This window comes from Silurus meridionalis, chromosome 24 (assembly GCF_014805685.1).
Source record: "Silurus meridionalis isolate SWU-2019-XX chromosome 24, ASM1480568v1, whole genome shotgun sequence".
In the NCBI taxonomy this organism is placed as follows: Eukaryota; Metazoa; Chordata; class Actinopteri; order Siluriformes; family Siluridae; genus Silurus; species Silurus meridionalis.
Window position 1 is genome coordinate 16,774,804 of NC_060907.1, and position 16,530 is coordinate 16,791,333.

The 16,530-nt window shown below is 36.2% G+C and overlaps 1 protein-coding gene across 2 annotated transcripts; it reads right to left on the reverse strand.

The window, feature by feature from the left end:
- Positions 1–695: 695 nt before the first annotated feature.
- On the reverse strand, positions 696–16,127 carry ndfip2 (Nedd4 family interacting protein 2). Of its 2 annotated transcripts, none has more exons than XM_046837840.1 (8): positions 15,867–16,127; positions 11,127–11,286; positions 6,925–7,055; positions 6,661–6,748; positions 6,457–6,581; positions 6,097–6,163; positions 5,833–5,938; positions 696–2,127 (listed from the first exon to the last, which is right to left on the reverse strand). In XM_046837840.1, the coding sequence occupies exons 1-7, from the start codon at positions 15,894–15,896 to the stop codon at positions 5,835–5,837; spliced, it is 705 nt and encodes a 234-aa protein (XP_046693796.1). In that variant the 5' UTR covers positions 15,897–16,127; the 3' UTR covers positions 696–2,127; positions 5,833–5,834. The 2 variants fall into 2 exon arrangements, with proteins under 2 accessions (XP_046693796.1, XP_046693795.1); XM_046837839.1 differs by having other exon boundaries at positions 696–2,192.
- Between the last annotated feature and the right edge of the window lie 403 nt (positions 16,128–16,530).

A 16,530-nucleotide genomic window follows, 5' to 3' on the forward strand; every position in this document is an offset into this window, starting at 1 on the left:
CAAACCTAACCCAACCCAAAAAAAACCAATAACTGCATTAAGGCCACACTGCAGACAGGATTTGCAATTTGCATGTCAGCAAATAAAATAAAATCACTAAATATCCTGTGCGAGTGCACTCTAACATCCATGCACCAAAAAACAATCGAAAGTTAATCAACAGAATTTAATTAGAGCAGAATAGACATTGTTGACTATTTAAATCCCCCCCTTATAAACAAAATAGAATGATCTGCGAAGATTCGACTGTGAGATCAGTAGTCAAATCAGATTCCTTTTATCGAAGATGCTGGCTAATGATACCACATACGTCTTGGGCACTTTTTCCAACACGCTACATAAATTGGATGATGATGTTGTTAAATCAGGCTGCAAGAAATATATTATAATTTTTATTTTGCCTGGCCTAATCCTTTGCCTAATTTAGACATGGCTGAATTTTTTTTTTAGTTTATGTTTAGACTATAGTGTAATTCGGATGTCTATTAAATGTATAAATCATCTTTTATATCGCATTTTGAATCCAGAAAATATTTACATCAGTGCACAAACAAACAAAACATGAAAACATAATGCCTTCACCACATTGTGTTTTTTTTTTAAGCTTATTTTTATGTTTAAGTTTATTTTACATTAAAAAGCAGATAAGAATCTCAACAGACTGAATGCAAAGTCAAGAACACGTGACCCCTGGATGACTGTACAGTTATGCTAATGAGCCTTTATTGAATTATTTCCAAAGTGTAGGATATTAAACCCAGGACAACACAAATAGAAACATTTACTTTTCTAAATAAAAAAAAAAATAAAAAAAGGCAGCTAAAATGTTTGACACTTAAAAATGACATTCAATGCTTTATTTACATTAGCATAAGGCTAATTAAATAGAGAAAGATTTGAGAAAAATGAAAAACAAAAAGGTACTAGGCCAACACAATAAACACAACGAGGCAAGGACTCCATCTGCAGTATACACTATGTAGTGCAGTGTATGTCTCAGGATTTTGCACCTGACTTCAAGATCCTGTTAAATCCAAAAGATGTCTGTTGGGCTCATGTGGAAAGTTATTGTCACATTCTACGATAACAAAGTTGTTTACAAACGAGTAAATAGTTGCAAAGCAAAAGTTTTGTAAGCATTTTGTTTTGCTTTATTTTATTATTCAGGTTAAAATGGTGCAGCTGTTTGTTATAACCATGCACAGAGCTATGTTATTAATCATCTGCTATTGCTGATCGAACAGTCACTGCATTCAGGTGGTTGACATTTCCTACACTAATCTAAATCCCTGTTCACAGTTTGAGGAAATTTACACATTATTTAATCGATACAAAAAAAATCTATTAACAAGAAAAGTGCAAAAAAATAATTTTTTTTAAAGAATTGCACTTCCAGTCTTAACAGCTTAACATGCTAATCTATAGTTAAACATGAAAGTATTAATTTGCTAAATGCAAGCCTCCTTAAAGTAGATACGGTTATCAAATGAACCAACGGACAGGAGGCAGAACGGAAAATCAAAAAAAAAAAATAAATTCTTTTCACAATTCTTTTTCATCTTGATTGGCTTCACAACACAATTTAAAAAAACCCACAAGCTGTTCAATACAATTAAGCAAACAACAGCACCTGAAAATGTGCAAAAAAAAGAATATTGTACATCAGCATGAAGTTTAACCTTACCGATATTTTAAACAATTAAATTATCAAGCACGTTAATACTGCAATGAAAGGTGCCAAGGTCCTCTATTTAAAAGTGCTAATGAGAGATAAATCACTGTTCACATTTAAGGTCAGAAAATTGCATAGGACGTCTTGGCTGCATAATTTTTAGTTTTCTTCTTTTGTTCATTTTGTTTTTGTCAGCATACAGTTTATAGATAGTTATTCAACAGTAAATATTTTCCCAAACTAACAAACCTCATTATTAAACTACATGAAATTTTAGCAAAATAAAAACAAACAAAACAAACAAAAATAAATTCATTCAGCTTGAGTGGGTTAAATATGGAGGCGGGGGGGTTTGCAGCACTCTTTAAGGACCTCTGGTGCTTTTTTTTTTCCTTTCACACTGCATCCACTTCCTGTTCAACAAATCAGCAGCAGGAATGTTCAGGGAAGTGATACTAAGAAAATAAAGAGGGACAGGTGACAGAGAGAAAATAGGGACAGAGTGAGAAAGAGAGAGCAACTGAGAGAGAAAGAGAGAGAGAAAGAGACAAGAAAGACATTGAAACAGACATAGAGATGCTGTTAATGAAAGTAAATAAATCTAATAAATACATATAAAAATATCTGTATCATACTGTAGAATATAAAATGTATATAAATACTAAGGGCTAAGGGTACAATATATATATACAGTGGAACCCGCTTATCTCACCTCGGTTAACTCGACAACCCTATTAAGTCGACGTTTTTGAAGTGGAACCGCCAAATTCTCGCTTTTTCTAAGCATTTTTTATCGGTTATGTCGACTTTTTTTATGTCGCCGAACCCTGATATCTCGAGCACAAGGGGGGAAAAATTTGCCATTTAACGTCGGTTATCTCGGTGCAGCCGCAGAAGAACTCGCGAAGTGGCGGAAAAATCAAGGCTTACAGCTGCTACAGGTGTTGTATTGTATACTGGTGAATCTCTGCTGTTAGTTAGTGCACATATGCCTTTTGTGGTTAAATGTTATGCGATGAACGGGAGGCGAAAGCCGCGCTTGGCGGCGCGGAACGTGGGATGAGCAGCAAAATCATAGAATAAACACCGGCAGGATCGGGGGGAATCCGCGATGCGCTTTGGGAAGAAAAGAGCAGCCGTTGAGAGAGTGCCGGTGGGAAGGCACGTGCGGGATACGCATGCGCGCGATAACAACGACCGCCGTGAATCAACATATACCAACAATAATGGACAGTGAGAGAGTGGAAGTTTAAATAGGAGCTGGTGATGATGATAAACGAGCACCATATGTGCGCGATTGAAGCCGAGCTTCAGAGAAAGCGGCCGAGAAAGCACCTGCCACGCTGAAGGGGGCGCCGAAGGGGGCGTGGCAGGTGGATTCCTGACAGATAAACATGTACTGTATGTATTTTTATAACATGCCTTCATCAAACAAATCGCGGCAACGCTGTTGTGTAAAAAACCCCTTCAAAAACACGTGCATGCACATTCTCATTTATTAACGCACATCATGTACATAAAGAAATTTCAAGCACGTTAATATATTGCCGCCATTTAGATTTTCGTTTATCTTGATCATCGGTTACCTCGATGCTTTTTGGCGACCCCCTAGGACATCGACATAACTGGGTTCCGCTGTATATATTTTATAATATTTTATAAAAATAGAATATACAAAAATAAAATAGAATGAATCCAAGGAATGCAATACACTTTTTAATTTGATTGATTAAACTGAATAATCAATTATATTGACACAAATTAAATTGATTAAATAAAATTTAATAAATGGAAAATTTTAATTAAATAGTTTACATTTGTTAGAGCCCATGTGATGTGTAGATAAGTGTGTGTTTTACATTTAATATTAAATTATCTAAAAATATGATCTATAAATCAGTTCCATTAATTGAAGCATATTTTAACAAATGACTTCATTCCTTCCATCCTTCCAGTCATTCACTCCCTCAATATGCAGAATTGTCAGGATTTACTCTTTTTGAATTGTTACGTTGGCAGGAAGTGGCACAGATTTTGTGCATATGCAAAGCAAAATCTTTGTAGTTTTACAACGTGCTATAAATCGTATTTTGGGTGGGTGGCCACAGTGACACTGTGAGAGATCTAGTTTTTTTTTTTTTACCCCTGACATTGTTGTATATGTTTTCAAGTTTAATAATAATAAAAATTTTATAAAAAAACAGCTCTAGTACTTTTGTGGCTCTTCTCTATATTTATTTGCCAATTTCCATCTGATCTTTTAAATCTTACTAAAGAGTGCTTGGCATCTTGTAGGGCCTCTATATTCATATTCTTGAAGTCTTCTTCAAACAGTAAATTGTGATGATTTCACCTCTGTCCTGTTGAATCCGTTGGTCTCACTGACTTTTGTTTTCGGGTTTATTCTTACAACTCTCACAATGTTTCTGTTAACATCAGGACATTTTTTATTACATTACATACTAACAGCTGATTGCTGGAACAATACCGATAGTTTTTCCGGGTTCAGTCATACATTATAACTCTGTGTGCCATTGACCTGGTCTCTAATCTGAGCTGCTGTTAACCTGCGATTTCTGAGGCTGGTGACTCGGATGAACTTATCCTCCGCAGCAGAGGTGACTCTTGGTCTTCCTTTCCTGGGGCGGTCCGCATGTGAGCCAGTTTCTTTGTAGCGCTTGATGGTTTTTGTAACTGCACTTGGGGACACTTTCAAAGTTTTCCCAATTTTTCGGACTGACTGACCTTCATTTCTTAAAGTAATGATGGCCACTCGTTTTTCTGTACTTAGCTGCTTTTTTCTTGCCATAATACAAATTCTAACAGTCTATTCAGTAGGACTATCAGCTGTGTATCCACCTGACTTCTGCACAACACAACTGATGGTCCCAACCCCATTTATAAGGCAAGAAATCACACTTATTGAAATTTCAGGTGACTACCTCTTGAAGCTCATCAAGAGAATGCCAAGAGTGTGCAAAGCAGTAATCAAAGCAAAAGGTGGCTACTTTGAAGAACCTACAATATGACATATTTTTCAGTTGTTTCACACTTTTTTGTTATGTATATAATTCCACGTGTTAATTCATAGTTTTGATTCCTTCAGTGTGAATCTACAATTTTCATAGTCATGAAAATAAAGAAAACTCTTTGAATGAGAAGGTGTGTCCAAACTTTTGGTCTGTACTGTGTATATATATATATATATATATATATATATATATATATATATATATATATATATATATATATATATATATATAATGGCTCCAATAGCCATAATAAATTATAGTACTTTGGATACTTGAGTACATTTGAAGGCATATACTTTTGTACGTTTACTCAGTTGGTTTATTTACTGGAGTAATATATTACAGAGTGCATCTCTACTTTAACTCACGTACATACTTTGTGTACTTAATCCATCATTGGTGTTATGTTTTTTATCCAGTTTCCATTGTAAACACTATTGGGTAATTAATCGATTAACCTAGCTACTAGTATTGTTCAAATCAGTTGACCTCTGGTTTTCTTTAGAAGTTAAATAAAATATCTGCCTTATTAACAATATCACATATGTAACCTGGGGGAAAAAGTAGATTTTATAGAGTTTAATTATTTCAACAATCAATCTAAGAGACTTCGGCAACAAGAACCAGCTGGTCCAATATTTTCGATTATATAAAAAAAAAAAAGAAAAAAAAAAAAAGAAAGAAATTGTATAAAATATAAAATGTGCAATGTTTTAGGTTATTTAAGATATCTAGCATATCTAGGAAATAAAAGCTGAAAATATTTCACATTTATCTTTTTGACCTCACACCCAAGCCCACTCACCATTGGCTTAAAATAAAAGGCAGCCTCACAATGTATTTTGTGTAGAGCTGTTAAGTGAAGTGCAAATGAACATATTCCAAAAATAGTTACTGAGTAGTCATGCTTTATATTATTACTGTTTACATATTACAATTATTAGATGTTCAACTCCTAATCCATTATATTATATTATTTACATTTCTGTACCATTATATTATTTATACTCTCAGAGTTAAGAGTAACACTACACAACACTAGTTCCCTGCATGTCAGTGCTTAAAATCAAAATAAAGTGTGAGTGTGTGTGTGTGTGTGTGTGTGTGTGTGTGTATATATATACACACCTTTAGTAGAGGAAAAAAAAGCGAGCTCTCTGTGTGCTGGTGATGGCCTCTGACATATTCCTCACTTTCAGGTAGTTCACAAAACCTTTAAAGAACAGCAGGAGACCTGCATGCGCACACACACACACACACACACACACACACACACACACACACACACACACACAAGAAATTCATGATTTCTTTTGTTCTTGTATGCAACACTATAATATATTTTTTACAATAGCCTAATAAAAGTTTAAATAATAATAAATCATAAATTACCAAGGACCAGAAATATCCACCAGAGCCAGTACTGTCCGTTAAAGTAACCGGTGAAATAATCAGAAAACTGAAAGAATAAAAAAAACAAAACAAAACCCATCATCACTGCTCATTGCAAACACTGCGTTTGGAGTACATACATGACCGAAACTCTCCTACTGTAGTGCACAGTGGGGGTTATTACATTCGGTTTCTTTCCACAGGAATGCATAAATAATTGTTTAGTGGTTTTATTTAGTGAGTGTTTGTGTGCGTGTGTGTTTGAATTTTGATAAGTCTTATTTTATCTGTTTGGGTTTGTGTGTGCTCTTTTCTATTTGCTCATTGTGTGTGTGTGTGTGTGTGTGTGTGTGCGTTTACCCTGACAATAAGAATCCACTTGATGAGTGACAGGCCGAATCCACAAATTGCTCCATAACGGCCAGCAATGGTGTTAGTGAGACAGAAGGACAAGCAGAAACCAATCCAGTTAAACAGGAAGGCCACTGCAGAACACACATTATGAGCAAATATAACTCAAACAGCCATAATGAGATTTAGGAAAATTAAAACACAAACACTCACTAAAGAAGGCCAGCATAAAGATGCCATCGTTTCCAACACGCAGCTGATCAACATCACTGAAATCGTCTCTGGGAGGAAAATCCTCATCCTGAGACATATTAGAGAAAGACAGTGAGTGAAAAGAGAGACAGGAGAAAGGGGCACAGAGAAAGACATTGTTGTGTCAGTATAAAGTGTGCTTGTTCATTTGTTTTTGTGTGTTGCTGTGTGTGTGTGTGTGTGTGTGTGTGTCTGTGTGCGCATGTTAGAGTGGATGTCCCTTACTCGTGGCAGGTTGTCCCCGGTCGAGGCTGCAAGCTCAGCTGCTTTGGCTTTTTCAACCTCATCATAGGTGGGCAGTGATGTGGCCACACTGTATGGGGGTGGAACAGGAAAATCCCCTTGAAACGCACGCTCTGTGGACACACACACACACACACACACACACACACACACACACACACACACACACACACAGTTTCAGGACTTCAAATAGGTCACAGTCCTCCTCAGCAAACTGCAAAATGTCCTTTATATTCGACTCGACTGCTCATTAACATGATACATTCGAAAAACATGAAGAAAAACTGCGCTGGTTCTAAACATCCATAAACTTCCAGAAAAGTCCACAGGATCAGACGATACAGTTGTGGGTGGACTTGTATAATCAATAATTATTAAATACCAGGTGGGCAAAAGTATTCGGACACTCAACCTGCACACCCCAAAATGTCTTTGTATGCCGTGGCATTAAGAACTCCCTCCTAAGAAAACAAAATTGCAAGACAACACCATTGTGAAGATTCAATTCTATATTAACGCCTAGGATTTTGAAATGGGGCAATCGAGTGTGTCATGGTCAGATGTCCACATACTTTAGGCCTTACAGTGTACAAATCATTTTTTTAATCCCCCATCGTAACAATTATTAGTTGTAAATGCTGTGTTAAATGTAAATAAAAACAGAATTCAATGATTTGCGAATCACATTTTATTTACAGTTGAACAAAGAAAATATTAAACAAATGTTTAAACTTGATGAATCTAAAATATGCACACAGAAATATGCCAAAAGATCGGATCTTTTCCCCAAATAAAAGATACTGTAATTCTGACCAATTAATATAAAATATGTGCAATATTGAAAATATTAACTGACCTCACCTAGAAGCCCTGCCCAATTCCAACCTTCTTATATGCCCTCAAATAGACTCACATCCCGTCGAAGTAAATGGAGAATCAGAAAAACCTCCAGCCGATAACTGTCAGAAACTACTTTCTTGGTTTTTAGTTGAAAAGAGAACAAAGCATCAAAATCAAACACTTGACAAACAGTGCTACCTGTAATGAAGTGTAATTGATTTTGTTCACTTTTGGCACATTGTTCAAGTAGAACAGTGAAAATGGCAACTACAGTACAGACCAAAAGTTTGGACACACCTTCTCATTCAAAGAGTTTTCTTTATTTTCATGACTATGAAAATTGTAGAGTCACACTGAAGGCATCAAGGGCTATTTGACCAAGAAGGACAGTGATGGGGTGCTGCGCCAGATGACCTGGCCTCCACAGTCACCGGACCTGAACCCAATCGAGATGGTTTAGGGGTGAGCTGGACCGCAGAGTGAAGGCAAAAGGGCCAACAAGTGCCAAGCATCTCTCGGGGAACTCCTTCAAGACTGTTGGAAGACCATTTCAGGTGACTACCTCTTGAAGCTCATCAAGAGAATGCCAAGAGTGTGCAAAGCAGTAATCAAAGCAAAAGGTGGCTACTTTGAAGAACCTAGAATATGACATTTTTCAGTTGTTTCACACTTTTTTGTTATGTATATAATTCCATATATAATTCCACATGTGTTAATTCATAGTTTTGATGCCTTCAGTGTGAATCTACAATTTTCATAGTCATGAAAATAAAGAAAACTCTTTGAATGAGAAGGTGTGTCCAAACTTTTGGTCTGTACTGTATGTGAACATTATACTTAACGGACTGTAACAAAAACAAGATGTCTAAAATGCCTTTTAATAACTTTTCCAGTCCAACAGCAACTGTCATAACGTTGAAAGCTAAAAATGCTTGTAAATAATAAAATGCGAGGAAAATTCACGATCTTAGGTACAAAAGGTACAAGACTGTAAACTCAGCAGCAAAAGTCATAGTAGGTTCTCTCGAGAACTGCTTATTTAATAAACAAACTCAAGGTTTCCCCGGACCAGAACATGGTGAAAAATTAAATTAGTCTAATTTAAATGTTTTTCGAATTATAATTGTGTCACATAAATACATACAAACGTGTTGTCCTTTTTACCAATTACATTGTTTATTTATTTCACTAATTTTGTCATTCGCTCACACACATGGGAAAGCGGTAGCTCAGTGGTTAAGGCTCAGTGGTTAAGGCTCAGTGGTTCAGGCTTAACCCAGGCTTTAACCCACTGTGCTCCATGGGGGCTGTATCATGGCTGACCCTGCGCTCTGACCCCAGATTCCTAATATCAATGGGATATCTGAAGAAGTTTCACTGTGCTGTAATGTACATGTGACAAGTACAAAGCCCCTTTACCTTCTGTCACACCTTGAGATGATGACTTTTGTCTTTTTTCTTGTGAAATTTGGCCCAAAATATGTCTTAAATATGTCTGAGTGTGTGTGTGTGTGTGTGTATGTGTGTATATATATATATAATATTTTAATATACTTTTATACTTATTTTTAGATTTATTTACTCATACATTTTTTTCGATTTCTTTCATGTTTACAAGTTGGACAGTCGTAAAAAGCATTTTACTATATCTCATACTCTGTATTAAAATGTATTTGACAAATAAAATTTGAATTTGAACTTAAAATGGACAGCACCAATTGAGTGGCACTGTTATGGGCAGCCGAGTAGGACATGACCTAGATACCGAAGTCTTTAATTAGGCACAGCTGGCAGAGGATGATTACCTTAGTTGTTCTCAATCTGGAGCAAGTTGGGGAGTATAAAATGTGGGTACATTTGCAAGGAAGCTACTAACGTTAATACCAGCAACACGCTACTCTTTTGGGCTGTGGACCTCAGAACACTCCACAAAATTTCCCTCAGATACACCAAACAAGATATTAGCCCTCACTGCAGTCAGACTTTTCTAAAGAAAAACCACCCACTTTGTGTGACACAATTGTTTCCGCTCTGCAACAAAAAAAAAAATCGAGGGCCCAAAATGTATTCGCCTGTTTGATCAACTAATCAAATGAATACAAATAATTAAATACAATAAAATAAAAGGTACAACCCCAATTCCAAAATGCTGTGTAAAAAAAAACAGAATGCAATGATTTGAAAAACTATTATTACAGTGGTCCTCAATTATTATTTATAGTCAAAAATAGAAAACATCAAATGTTTAAACTGAGGGGGAGAAAAAAAAGTCATTTTGTCTCTGATGGCTCAACACGTCTCAATAAAGTTGGAATGGGGCAACAAAAGGCTGAAAAAGAAGGTGTTACTTAAAATAAAAATGTCAAGTATTTAGGTTAACTGACCGCAGGCCGGTCACATGACTGCGTATATAAAGAATATTAGAGAGGCAAATTTAGAATATCGTCCGTCACATAAAATTGCAAAGACATTGAATATCTCATCATTTACACTACAGAATATTTTAAAAAGTTTCTGAGAATCTAAAGAAATCTCTCTTTTATCTCTAAAGGACGAGGGCAAGAATCAATATTGCATGCCGTTTGATCTTTGGGTATCTGATATTGCATTCCTGCAGGCATAATTCTGTAATTGAAAACACTGCATAGGTTTAAAAACAACTCCAGATATCATAATCTGTGAACACAGTTTGCATGTGTTCTGTGAATAGAGAAAAAAAGCTCTATTATGCAAAGAAGAATTATGTGAACATGATCCAGAACTGCAGCTGTCTTCTGTGGTCAAATCTTATTTAATATGGACAGAGGCAAAGTGGTTCTGGGGTCAGAAGTATCAACATTTTAAATTCTTTTTGGAAACCGTGGATGCTGCATCATCTAGACTAAAGAGGAGAAGGATCATCCAGTTTGTTAACAGCTAATGGGAAAACATTCCTCTACCAAATCTCCAGCATTCTGGCCTCTTCAGTTCCCAGACATTTTATATATATATATACACATATACACACACACACACACACACACACATATATATATATATATATTGTTGTTAAAAAGAACATGGTCCTGTCCCAAGTTTTTTTTACTTACAAATTACTTTATTGTAAAATTTCCTCTATTTAAACATTAGATATGTTTTCTATGTTCTATTGTGAATAAAATCTGGGTTTATGAGATTTGCAAACAATTGCATTGTTTTTATTCACCTTTTACACCACATCCTAGGTTTTGTTAGAATTGGGGTTATATAGTGTCTCTAAAATATATTTAACAGGTAAAGGCCCTGGATTTAACGTAGTACATTATAATGCTATATAAAAGAAGAGAATAGTTTCGAGAACATACCCGGACTGGCTGTGGCTCCTAATGCCAAGCTGGCATAAGAGGGGGGTGGAACCTCGCCATCTGATACGGTGGTAACAGGGTTGCTAGCTGCAACGGCCTGGGAGGAAGTGGAAGGCTCTTCGGCAAGGCACATTTCAGAGGGGTCATCCTCATTGTGCAACTGAAAACAATGAGAGCTGTTTGAGTGAAAAGCATCAAGCAGTGATAGCTCAAGTGTTTAAATATTAAATCAGGAGGTTCTGAGTTTAAAGCCCAGCACTACAAATCTACCGTGGTTGGGTCTCTGTGCACTAGGGGTCGATCAATAGTGGATTTTATAGATCGCTAGGTTGGATTGTACTCGCCAATACCAGATTAATCAACATATAATTTAAAAAAATGGATAATGGATAAAGGAACCACAAAATAACACTCCTTGAAAAATAACACTGAACTTCATAACAAAAAAAAAATAAAATAAAAACAGTTTTGAATCATGAAAATGTGATAAATTAAATAAATATGAATATATTAATTCTAGCAATAAATATTGAGAGAAAATAAAAAGGCAAGCATTTAAATGAAACAAAACAGAACACTAAAATAAACACAAATAAATAAAAACATCCAAAATAAAAAAAAGAAATGGAAAATATAGACACTTCGAATAAACAGCATGTGGAATCAGTTAATCGCCTCTAGGGGCGAGTCTTGTATTGTATAATGCAACCCGGAAAAACTATTGGTATGGATTACGGTGCCGATTAATCGGCAAATCCGATGAATTGGTCGACCTCTACTGTGCATCACCTTTCAATTGCTTAATCAAAAGAAAATACCCGAAGAGTATTAAGGATCTGCAAGTGTATTTCAAGAATCTACAATTTTATGCTACGCTGATTAGTCCGCTATAAGACTAAAAAAAAACAAAAAAAACGCTGCTGTTCCTTTAAGGCAAGAGCTTACAAATTCTGAGATTTGTTTCTATCATTAGTAAGAACACTCAAAGTCTAAAACAGTAATGGATATGAGGTTGTTTTTTCTGGCTCAAGAGAATATATACATACTACACAGGGGGAAAGGTATCACGCAATTCAGGGAAACATGTTCAACCCTCCTTCAGCACTTGTAACAGCGTCTACTACTTTCTAAAAATAATTAGTTGAGGGAACCCCACTATTGTATATTTTCCTTATTATTGTAGCGAATGAGAGTGTGAAAAAAAAGAAAAAGTGACGATATACCTCACCACTCTTGATACTGACCTCCATATTCCGTACTATGGATCAGTAACCTCAGCAGTGCCCAGGTAAAGGTCTGTGTACTCAATGTTTATGTAATACAGGTAGTATGAAACGCAGCCCAGCTGACATTTAGGACGTCATACCACTGATTACTTAATGTTCAAATACACATTGCTGTAATCCAGTTGAGAATAATATGTAAATAATATGTTTGGGAAAAGATGTTATTACTCAAGACGCAACGTTTGGAAAGCAAGGGATCACTGCAGAGAGTTCCTGAGAAATCTACTACGTACATGAAACACGAAACATTAAATACCAGGTTCCTTAATATTTAAAGTCAGTTATGACTGTTTTTGGTTCGGCACTTTATCGGGATATTTAAAAGAGCCAGAAAACAGTAAAAGCTGGCGGCAGTATCGTTTAAAAAAGCAAGCTGCAGGAAGTGGACACACAATTGAGCCTGAAGCACTGAAGTGAGAACCAGGAGACATTGTGTTAGGTAAGAAGTATATTGGAAGCATTGAGATACAGGTCTAGAGGTACTAAAAATAGCATCCATGCATCCCTAGAAATTACCAGGCAAAAGAAACGTCTAAAATTCATTCAGGTGGCCTCGAGGCAAATCGATGATGTCACGTGCTGTTTATTTGACCTGTTTTTTTTTTTTTTTTATCCATTTTGTATGTGTTTTTATTCATTTGTAGTATTACTTTTTGGTTTCAGTTTAAATTAATGTCTTTTATTTTCCTCAATATGTATTAATATAATTCATATGTATTTCATTAAGCACATTTTCATGATTCAGCAGGTTTTGTTTTTGTTATAAATTTCCGTACTATTCTACATGGTGTTGTGTTTGCTTTTTTATCACACTGTTCCATTTACTGAGCATCTACTGAGCTTCGTCGAGTCACAATAGGTGTCTATAAAGTTTTGTCATTGTGCAGATCACCACAGTTTGGATCTTCTCGATGTGTTCTAGATTTATGACCTGATTACACAGTAATAAATATTAAAAAAGACACTATTCTTATAGAAATGCTGATTTGTGCTTTGTTTTTGTGATCTGTGCGAATGTTCCTAATATCTGTTGATCACTAGTGCAAATATATTAGGATATTATTTCTTAAAAATGAGTTTTATTGTCTATTTAGCAGGTTTGTCCATAAATAAAATATTGTATATCTTAAACTTTAAAACACACACACACACACACACACACACACACACACACACACACACGTGATAATACTGAAACACGCACGTCTGATCTTGCCTGAAGCAACAGTGTGAAGTGATATTCGTGGCACTGAAGTGTGTGTGTGTGTGTGTGTGTTCTTTTCTCTATTTATAGTGTCATATATCTGAGATACGCAAGTCAAAATTTCCCGTCACACGGGGTTTGCATTTGATGACAACAGTCTTGATGGTTTATCGATCAGTCAGCAAAGTTTCTGAGAAAAAACTGATAGAATCTCAGAGCAACTTGTTCACCAACGTCAGTTCCACATTAGTCATACACACACCCCTAAAAAAAAAAAAGAACATATCAAAATACCAGAAATCCTGTTAGGTTCATTACAGCTTTCCTCACGTAGACACATGGAAAGAGCAGGTCAAACGCGGGAGGTATAGCAGAAACTGATCCTCTCAACCCAATCAGTGATACTCATTATAACTGTGTAATACAGGGGTCCCAATTTACAGTCATAACAAGTGTCGCATTTAAACACATACACTTTCATTTCTGATCAAACAGAAAGCGAACAGATTGGCGACATGCACAGCGCAAAGATCTCGAGCAACTCAAGAACTCCAAGGATGGATTTTGAGGACTGAGGATTGTTTCTGACTGTAATTAACATCAACAGTCTACTACCTCTTCCTCATACCATCTCAGGGAGTTTTTCTTCGAGGATTGGTTCCCTTTTGAGCCTGGTTCCTCTGAAGGGTTCTTCCAGGGGGTCTCAAAGAGTATTTTCATGCCATTGTCACCAGTGGCTCACTCATTTAACTTATATATTCATATTTTATAACGTCTGTATCCCCATAAAGGACCCACGTGCATCAATGAGCCTCGGCTGTCGCCGGTTCACCACTGTTCCTTCCTTGGAGCACTTTTGATAGACACTGCAGACACTGCAGACCAGAAACATCCCACAAGAGCTGCAGTTTTGCAGATGCTCTGACCCAGACGTCTAGACGTCACAATTTAGCGCTTGTCCAACTCGCTCAAATCCTTACACTCACCCATTTTTCCTGCTTCTAACACGTCAAATATGTAGACAAAATGTTCATTCGCTGCCTAATGAATAAATCAAAGAAGTGATCATAAGTGTTTATCACTCACCAGTCACAATGTTATAGTCACAAGTCACAATGTGATAGTCACAATGTGATAGTCACAAGTCACAATGTTATAGTCACAAGTCATAATGTGAGTCACAAGTCACAATGTTATAGTCACAATGTGATAGTCACAAGTCACAATGTTATAGTCACAATGTGATAGTCACAAGTCACAATGTTATAGTCACAATGTGATAGTCACCAGTCACAATGTGATAGTCACAAGTCATAATGTGATAGTCACAAGTCACAATGTTATAGTCACAATGTAATAGTCACCAGTCCAATGTGATAGTCACCAGTCACAATGTGATAGTCACCAGTCACAATGTGATAGTCACCAGTCACAATGTGATAGTCACCAGTCACAATGTTATAGTCACAAGTCATAATGTGATAGTCACAAGTCATAATGTGATAGTCACAATGTTATAGTCACAATGTTATTCCTGATGTGTTTCTTGCCAGGAGGTAGTTGAGTGGATGATAAGCTGATAATAATGTGTGTGTGTGTGTATATATATATATATATATATATATACACACACACACACACACACACACACATTATGACCAACATCAGCCCATTATTATCCACTCAACTACCTCCTGGCAAGAAAACCTTTAACATCTAACATATTTGGCCATGTCTTTTCTTTTCTTTTCTTATCTATCTATCTAATGTTTTTAGTTATAATTGTTTTTATTAAAACTATTTTAGGCCCTTCAATGTCGAACGCGGAAATCAGTGCGGGCCGAATACCAAACCGCTCAATCTACCCTACACCTGTGCACTAACACTAGGACTTCAAATGTGTAATAAAATAAAATAAAATAAAATACAAAATAATAAACATATTTGTAAACAGTGTTCCATGTGTAAACAAATGACCAAAAGCATTCCCCGGGCTTTTGTTCTTTCTCTCCACTCAGTGTATTAATAAAGTACGGAATGGGAGTTGTCACACTTCTGTTGTACACTAGATGTATATTTGAGATTCAGCCCGTGACTTCAGCAGCTGTGCTGTGTGGAAACAGTCCCCGGGCTTCGGCCTGCTGAACGCCGTTAAACACACCCAGACAGGACCATAGTCTTCTTCAGTTACCATTAATAATTATTATTCCTTTTAAAGGTCTGGTTAGTAAGTTTTGTTGGCTGACTTACCACTTGGTAGCGGCTAACCGCTGACTCCATTTTTCTTTTTCACAGCGTTACTAGAAAAATGTACAAAAGAAACAAAAACGCATTTAATTGTAGTTGTCGATGTGTACACAGCTAACTGGGTCGTTTTGAGCGAAAACGAAATGGAAATATTTCCCCCATTTACAACAAATCCAGTTTGTAATAAAAGGTTTGTGTCCTAAGCTCTAGACAGACACATCCTTCTAACAGAACAGCAAACCGCCCAGAGAGTGGGAGGAGTGGGGTTGCCAGATTTCAGCACACAAAGTACTCCAAATGTTGCCAACTCTTTTCAAAGAACACAAGCTGAAATGTGGGCTGAGGGTCGCCAGAGGGCGTCTTGGAGGTTTTCGCTCTTTCATTGCTTTCACGTGTATGTACAAGCAAATATGCTTTACACAAAAAATAATAATAATAAAAAATAAAAATTATATATATATATATATATATATATATATATATATATATATATATATATATATATATATATATATATTATATATATTTATAGAGGTTTTTATCTTAGAAAAGAGTTAGAGGGACAGCGCATGTAGAACGTTTTGGGGACAAAGTGAGAGATTGTTTGGACATGTGCAGAGGAAGGACATGGTGTTTATCATTAGGAGAATGCTGAGGATGGAGCCAC